The sequence below is a fragment of the Puccinia triticina genome, chromosome 16A (genome assembly GCF_026914185.1).
Source record: "Puccinia triticina chromosome 16A, complete sequence".
Classification (NCBI taxonomy): Eukaryota; Fungi; Basidiomycota; class Pucciniomycetes; order Pucciniales; family Pucciniaceae; genus Puccinia; species Puccinia triticina.
The window spans coordinates 3,263,859-3,272,737 of record NC_070573.1 but is presented as its reverse complement, the minus strand read 5'-3'; the positions used below and the strand labels follow the sequence as shown (position 1 = coordinate 3,272,737).

At 52.0% G+C, this 8,879-nt stretch overlaps 1 protein-coding gene across 1 annotated transcript; it reads left to right on the top strand.

Moving 5' to 3' along the window:
- Nucleotides 1–585: 585 nt before the first annotated feature.
- PtA15_16A318 (uncharacterized protein) lies at nucleotides 586–1,015 on the top strand (the record flags this gene model as incomplete). The annotated part of the gene is made up of 2 exons (XM_053163996.1): nucleotides 586–857; nucleotides 943–1,015. 2 exons carry the CDS (start codon nucleotides 586–588, stop codon nucleotides 1,013–1,015), a joined length of 345 nt encoding a protein of 114 aa, XP_053027965.1.
- Between the last annotated feature and the right edge of the window lie 7,864 nt (nucleotides 1,016–8,879).

Sequence of the window (8,879 nt, the reverse complement as noted above, 5' to 3'; positions counted from 1 at the left end):
AACAACAAACTCCGGAAACAAAATGTCAGACCGACTTGCAGCCCTATCAAACGCAGTGAAAGCTGCTAGAGGGATCCCCGTAGTCCACTTCGGCTGCCGCTTTCCACCTGGTACTTGCTGCGTGATGCTGCGATGCGACTTCCCGCAGCAAGTGTGGGAGGAGAGGTGGTAAAGGGTGAATCCCTTTACCGACCTCGACCAGGGAAGAGAAAAGTGACGCTTGTTTGTTTCTATTCCCGGCAAACACCAGAAAGGGGGTGTTCAGGCGTAAGCCTGCCATCCTTTCTGATGGGCGGGTGGGCGGTGTTTGAAAATGATGGAAAGCGACTCTGAGGCGAGAGGCTTTGGTGATCGTCTGAGGGAGAAGTCTGCGGCGGTATGCTGGCAGCTCCTCCTCTGCCATGGGGGGTCGTATATGAACCCCGCCGTGAGGCTGACGAAGTCTGCGCATGACGCGTAGCTTCGTCTCGATCACCCAGGCGCCCTTCGCTTAGTCGCCTCCATGGACAGGGGGGAACTCGTCCGTTCCATCCTCGATCCCCTGCAAAAACCAGCCCATCAACCGAGGACGCCACTGTCGCAGGCATGCTAACAGCCCCGACAACTAAAGGGAAAGGCCAAAGCTCCCAGGAGCAGGCCGAATCTCAACGGCCTAGCCAAGAGAACCCAAACGTAACCCAGCCATCCGGCAAAGGGAAAACAACCAAGAAGTCTGCCCCCCAGACCAGGAGCGCGACAAAAATCGTTGTTGCTGAAGGGCCGGCGGAAGGCCCCTCAACCTCCCCCCGCAGCCACGGACAAAAGTCCGAACAGTGGCGAAATCGCAACCACCATAGCCCTACTGGGAGACAAAGACGGTAAGCACAAGCTCTTCAAAGCTAATTGAAACTCTGGGCAGTGCAAGTCCTGACAAACCCAAATCACCATTGCCGAAACCCTCAGCAAGGAAGGAGCAACGGTTCACCGGGAACCTGGTGTCGGTGACAGATTGATCAACCATCATGGCGGCCACTAATGCCGGCGAAGCCGCAAAGGCGAAGATCCTGTGGGACGTGTACCTCTTGATGGCACGACCTCCCCCAGAGAACCCTGCTGATCGCCAACTCCCTCCACCAAGCGTGCTAGGGAGACCTCCCCGGAAATAGTTGACCTATCCAGGGACGACGACAAGCACCAAGAGGCTTGAGGGCAGGGCCAAGTGGTCAGCAAGAACAACCTTGTTTTTGGTACGCAGCCTATCATAACTGTCTAAACCAGAGACGGCACTGACCGGACACATTCTTCCTGCCGCTTGCAGCAAGCCAAGAGGTTAACACCCATCGCGACGTGGGCTTCACGCCCTATTTCAACAAAAACGTCAAAGAACTGAGGGGACCACTTCCCCTCACCATCTTCAACAAACAGTGGCAAGACCGGGCGATCACGCATTATGCGGAGAAACAACCCAAATTTGAGGATAATGCCTTCCATTGTGATTGTATCATGGCAAAGAACGGCTTCATGGCGGCTCTCAGATACGACGTCAATGTCCAGTTGACCGTCTTCTCTTACCGGTTTTTGGTAAATGGGAAGCCGGCCGTTTCCAACATCTCAGTTTTCCGCAAAGACATCTTCGAAGACGTCTACGCAGACGCTTGTAACTTCGGCAAGATAGGGATGACTGATAAACCCTATGCAGCAAACGGACAGCGGTCCAATTGGGACCCCTTGACTGGCCAGCCCAAGCAACCTCCAGGAGGCAGAGGTAACAACCACAACTGACCCTCCGAGGACGGCGATCAACCAGGCTCAAGCGCTCCTAGAGGCCAGAAGAAAGGCGGATACCTGGGGAAGAACTTCAACCCCAAGCACAACGAGCAAAAAAAGGGAGGTGGGGGAAATGCAGAACCAAAGGCACTGGAGAGCACACCCCACACCCTTGCTGCAACACAGGAATGCATCTCTCTGGAGACAAATACCTCAGATATCCCCTGAGAGCCTTGGCCAGTGCAAATCTCCTGTGAGATGAACATTCCCACATGGGAAGAAGCACTACACTGTGCAGAACTGTTGCCGGAATACCAGGACGTTATTGATGGTTTCCAAAACGGTTTCCCACAGGGCATTCCCCAACACTCATGTGAGGGCCTAGCTCACTACACCCCCCCCCCCCCCCCCCAAACCACGCATTGGCGATGCTAGCACGCGAAAAAATTGAGGAGTCCATCAGGAAAGAGGTGGCCACTAAGAGGATGTTTGGTCCCTTTACACACGACGAGGTCCACGAACATTTCCCTTTCTTTAGGTCAAACCCTCTGGGAGCCGTTATTAACGGCAATGGATCTCTGCGACCAATAAATGATCTCTCTTTCCCAAGGGACAACCCTCAGATACCGTTGGTAAACTCCTTTGTTGACACCGACAACTTTCCCACAACATGGGATGACTTCACAACATTAGCAAAGTTTTTCCGGTGAAGGCAAAGGCCCTGCATGCTGGCCCTATTCGATTGGGAAAAGGCATATCACCAAATCCCAATGGCTGCGGATCAATGGCCGTACCTACTAGTCCAAGATTTCAATGATTGCCTATACGTAGATACCCGCATCACTTTTGGCAGAGTGGCAGGCTGTGGTTTGTTTGGCCGACCCGCAGACGCTTGGAAAGGCCTTATGTCCCATGAGTTTGACCTCATCAAAGTCTTCCAATGGGTCGACGACAATCTCTTTATCAAAGAGGTGGACGCAGACGTGGACATGGACCACATCGTCAAAAGATTGGAAGAACTCGGGGTTAAGACCAACACCAAGAAATACACCAACTTCTCCACTGAAAAAAAATTCATCGGCTTCATCTGGAACGGTGTGGATAAGACAGTTCGCCTCCCTCCCAGAAAGCTTCAAGATCGAATCACACAAGTCAGACAGTTCCAAACCAAAGGGAAGAAGTACCACCACAATCAAGTAGAAGTCCTGGCGGGGAGACTCAACCACGTGTCTTACATACTCCCACAGCTCAGATGCTACCTCTGCGGTCTCTATAGCTGGCTGAAGAGCTGGCAAAATCACAAAGCCGCGAGGAAGGTAACAAAAACCGTCAAAGCAGACCTGGATCAGTGGATGATAAAATTATGTACATTCAAGGAAACCAGACTAATTCCAAGCGTGGAGCCCACAGACATTGGGTGGATTGGAGACGCATCGACAAGTTTCGGGGTTGGGGTACTCATTGACAAGCATTGGGCCCGATTCCAGTTGGCACAAGGCTGGGAAGGGCACCAAAAGCCTCTACGGAACATAGCATGGGCCGAGACCGCTGCAATCCGGATAGGCCTGACGATGTTAGAGAAACTCGGCGTCCGAGCCGGGAAGAACCTGATCTTCTGGACTGATAATACCACCGCCGAACTCGCTATAAAAAACCGCAGGTCAAACGATTACTGGGTGAACGAAGAGTGGAAAAAAATCCAGGCTCTCCTGGTCAAGCTACAGATAGACTTGACGGCAAAGAGAGTAACCTCTAAGGAAAACAAAGCAGATGCACTGTCCGCAGGAGACAGCACCGGACTATTGCAGTCCCACCTGCTACCCATCTTGTTACCTCTCGATCTAGACCTCTTGTTTCTACAGATTTAGAGTAACTACAATTCTTAAAAACCATAACCTGACCGGACCACACTCAAGTGACTCAGATCTCGGTAACATAGAGAAATTGAAGGCATCTGTCTAAGCTTCCATGAACCTAGGATCATCCGCTAAGAAGAGAAGATAACGCCAGCTTGGCATGACCAGCAGCGAAGTGGGATCGTGTGCGAGGGGCTCCTGCTCAGGCCAGAGCATTTTGGGTCTAGCACGGATCCCCCTCCACGCGTGCTCTTTCTTTTCTTCTGCTCAGGGGGTTTTTTCCCTCCTCTCGAGCCCCCAAGGCGTAAAGTAAACTTTCACGCACTCTTGGGGCTCGGGGGACACGGGGTGAAAACTCCCCCCCGACCCACACGCGGCCGTCTTGGGATGCCAGTTCCGGTATCCGAGGCGGCCTAGGATTCAAGGGTGGAGATTTACTTCAACACCCATGAGTCTGAACACGTAGGAAGATTTGAGATAGCGCGTGTCCAGGAGCGCTTGACAAGCGGCTACCCTAGAAGGGACGCGCGCATGGGCGCGACTGCGCGCACACCTAATGAGTGACAATAGCTCCAGAAGCCCTCTGTCACCCCCACAAACCCCTCACCGTAGACAGGTTCCTGAGGGGACCCAGTCGCGGCAGTACAAGGAATGGATTGCTCCTTTGCCGCCGTTTCACCATTTGTCCTTGCACCGCCTCGAGGCTCCGTTTGAGTAAAATTGACCCAGGTTCCATTTCGCAGGCTCTTCCTGCCTCCTCGTCCGCCCTGGCGTTCCCCTGCACCCCCTCGTGCCCAGGACACCACCATATGCGGACCACTATGTCAGCCGGGAGCGTGTTCACTATTTCCAACAATTTCAGTAGGAGATACTGCCTTGGTTTTGGCGCTGTTGGCCGCCTGAGCCTCATGATTGCTGCTTGACTATCCGACAGAATCGTGATCGTCCTTGTTTGCCGCCGCTCCACCATCTCGAAGCCCAATTCGAGCCCCAGGAGTAATCCGACCAGTTCGCACTCAAAGTTTGACGCTGCCTTGCTCGATCCCAATCAAGCCGTCGCCAAAAAGGTGCCGTCAGCTGTTGTCGCTGCCGCCCCCAGGCCCTTCTCAGGGTGGGCCGATCCGTCAGTATATATAAAGAGATTATGTACTTCCCGGGGTTTCTTCCAGCAGATTCGTCATTTTCCGAGCTACCTCCTTCTTCTCGCCCTTGTCAACTCTGGTTTCGAAGCGGATTTGTCCTTTACCAAATTAGCGCTAGCCGGGTCAGGGAACCTCCCCGCCCCTCCCACGCAGTCCTGGCGGATTTGCCTCTCGATCGCCGAAGCAGTCGTCGCCGTCTTCGCCAGCTTGGTAAGAAAGAATCTTGCTATCCGGTTCCGCGCCGTGGTTTCGATATCTGGAAAAGGCTAATGGAGGACTTCCCGTCGCAATCTGGGAGCAATCTGAGAGCCTCCCAGAGTCTCAAAGCCTAAATTTCCCTGCGAAATTTGGCTCAGATCTGGGTCTGGAAGGGGTTCCCAGATTGACGGGAAGTCCTCCAATGCTCCCGGAGGTATTTGACCGGCGTCGACTTGGGTAGTGATAACCGCCGAAACTAGAAGTCCTCCCTGTTAGAGTTAGGGATATCCAAGAGTGCAAACTATGCTAGTACACGAGTTGTATGCGCGCGTAACTTTGTTCATCATCATTCTAGACCTAGTTACTGCGGCGCTCTACTTGTACATAGTCTACTCCCGGCAGAGCCGGGTACCGGCTCCTTTTCTCTCTCTTTACCAAGTTTGGAGTCGATACCCATGCCGCGCCTGTGCTGACGCGACGTGTTCCTTATCGTCAGGTGAGTAGCAATCAAACCGAGTTTGGAGTCGATACCCGTGCCGCGCCTGTGCTGACGCGACGTGTTCCTTATCGTCAGGTTCATATCCTTATAGGTTAAAAGCCGGCTCTAAGCGGCGGGTACTCGTTCCTTAGCGTTGACAACGACTCGGGTGGATGTCTGGAGCTGGAAGTAGCAAGTGCTTCAATCACCAAGCAAATTTAGAGAAACATCAGAGAGAAGCGAAAGAAAAAAGAGATAGACAAGAAGAAGAAGATCGAAAAGAAAGAGAAAGACACATTAGAGAACTAGAAGAGAATCGAAAGCTACACCAGCAAGAAGTCGATAAGATATTTGAACAACGATCCGAACAGCGACAACAACTGTTCAACAGCATCCAAGACGTCGAGATGGCCAACCCAACTGCGGAAGACTTCGCAGCCCTCCGCCAAGAACTAGACCGTCTCAAACTACAAATTCCCCAGTCTGGAGCGACTTCTTCCTCCGCCATCTCTCGCGCAGAACTTGTCATCCGTGCCTTCTGCAAAGATCCCCTCGGCACTCACACGGCTACCAATCCCCAATCATCCAAGCTGGATTACGATGGCGTTCTCTTCCAAATCTGGGAGAAGGAGATCAACAGAACACTCCGGCATGTATTCCGAGTCGACAAATTCACCGAGAAAGAGAAGAACTTTGTTGATTGGCTTGGCGACGAGCGGGACAATATCTCTCGGTTGTTCAGAGCTACCATCAAGTCCGACTTGCTGGCAATTGTGAACGGAACCGACACTGAAGAGCCTTGGGAGATTTTCAAGCTGCTCAAAACCAAATGCAGCCGCTCGGATCGACGCCATAAACTATCTCTTGCCAAACAGATCCTGACCTTGGCGGCCGACAAATCACCCGGCAGCGAGGTTTCAGTCGCAAAATGGAGTAAAGTTATGGCAGAACTCCTCCAGCATAAAGTGACGGCTGATGAACTTGGAGGTCTGCTGCTCCAATCAACCTTCGTCGCCCCAGTCGGTGTTGCTGTTCAAACGTTCGAATTCACCGTCAATCAGAAGTTGGAAGCGATCGAAAAACCTTCTTTCAGCGATGTGACGACGGTGATCCAAGCAGCCTCCAGCAAGAACAAGAACAAGACCGCAGCGCAACCGATCATCGACGGTTACATGCCGATGGACCTAGACGCGGTCCATGCGATGCGACCCCCTCAACCTTGGTACGCCCCTCCACACAAACGTAGCCCACAACCACAACACCAGCAGCGTTCCCAACAGGATAACAGAGCTCCTAATCTGTCAACCGAGAAAGCGACTTGCTTTTGTGGACAAGTACCTAGTGAACACCTCAAGGAACGGTACGGGCATACCTGCCACTACTGCGGCCAGTATGGACACTGGTACAACAACTGCTTGGCATTCTGGGCTGACGTCGAGGCGAAGGAGATCGGAGCGCCACCGGTTGACCATGATCAACCTCACTCCAACTACATTCCCCCAAATCAACCCCCTTTCCCCCGCAACCGAGTTCGACACCTCAAAGTCCCTGAAGTGAACGATGGCAAGGTCTTACTTGACTCCGGCGCGTCGACACATGTGAGTGGCCACCTTCACATGTTCATCACAAAAGAAAAGCTAGCAATACCAAGGACAATATCCCTCGCAGTCGCTAACTGTACTGTTGTCGTCAGGTTCAAGGGTCGTGTGAGGATCAATACGTCGAAGGGTCCGATTGAAATCGACGACGTCTACCATTGCCCCGGCGTTGATGGTCTGATTCTCTCTGTCGGACGTCTGACGGACTTAGGATGGCGACTCAATTTCTCGGGACGCACGGCAACACTTCTTAGTCCCTCAAATGTTTCTTTTATTACACAGTTCAAGAACTTTTGTTGGTACATAGCTATGTGTAGTGAAGTTTTTGAAATTAATAAAATTACTTCAACCCCGTCTTTCGACCCTTATCTCTGGCACCGGCGCCTTGGCCATGTCTCAGAGGAAGTTGTGAGGAAATACTTGAAGATCCATTTCCCCGAGGAGCTCGAGAAGAAGACTTGGAAATCATTCTTCTGCGATCAATGCGCCAAGTCAAAAGCTTTAGACAAGAAGTCCCCGGGGTCAAACTCTCTAATTCCGCGAGATGAGCCATTGGATTTGCTGGTGTCTGACGTCGCAGGTCCATTCCCGTATGATATTTCTGGAAAACGCTACCTTCTGACCTTGAGAGACCACGCGAAGACCTATATCTGGAAAGCAATCCTTACCAGCAGAGATCAAGTCCCGTCACAGATCATGGAATGGATCGAGAACATCAAGACGTCAATTGGCCAATATCCGAAACACATCAGGACGGACAACGCACCTGAATACACCGGCACCTTACGGAAACTCTTGAAACCGACGGGCATCAACTATGCTCCAGTGACACCGTACTCCCCAGAGCAGAACGGCGAAGCTGAGCGTGTGAATCGGACGCTTGGGGACATGGCCCGCACAATGCTGCATGAGAGTGGACTCCCAAAACACTTCTGGAGTTTTGCGTATCAGGCCGCGTCGTATATCCACAACAGGATTCCCAACAGCAAAGTTCAAGATGCGCCACTGACCCAGTTACACGGTATCGAGGTGGATCCCAACAAGTTGTACCCATTTGGAGCGACGGCGATCGTCCTGGTACCTAAGGAACATCGGGACAAGCTCGACGAGCGCGCTCAAGAGGCTCAACTGATTGGTTTCCCTCCTTCAGGAGGTGGATGGCTATTCTGGTCACCGTCGAAAAATAGAATCATTCATTCCACGGCGGTCATGTTTCCTGAATTCGTTAACCTACCAGTAAAGAAAGCAGAACCGGTGAAACCTCAAGTACCTGCAGAGTCGACGCAACAGAATCTGAACTTAGTCCTGAAGCTTGGCGAGGAACCCACTGATGTTCTACATGATCAAGAAAAGAAGGCAATATCGGAACTGAATCTGACGCAAGATAGACGTACTCCATCAACTATCAAGACGGCCCTGGCGAGCTCGAAGGCAATTGAATGGAGAACCGCTGCAGTATACGAAGCCAACAAATTCGACTCGCTTCAAGTTTGGGAACCAGTTGATCCCTTCCCTGGTGCGAAGGCCCTCGGCTGCCGCTGGGTATTCACGATCAAACCTCCAGACTCAGAAGGCGGACCCAAAATCTTTCGTGCAAGATATGTAGCGAAAGGATTCAACCAGAAAATGGGCATAGATTGTAATGAAACGTATGCTCCGACAGCATCTCTAAACATGCTCTGCGTGCTGATATCTCTGGCGAACAAGTTCAAATTTCCAATGGCGACTTTCGATGTAAGCTCTGCGTACCTCTACAGTCCAATCGAGGAGGAGGTTTATGTCCAACCACCGGTGGAAATCAGGCCAGAACTCAAAGGAAAAATCATGCGGCTCAAAAAGGCGATGTACGGGACTAAGCAAG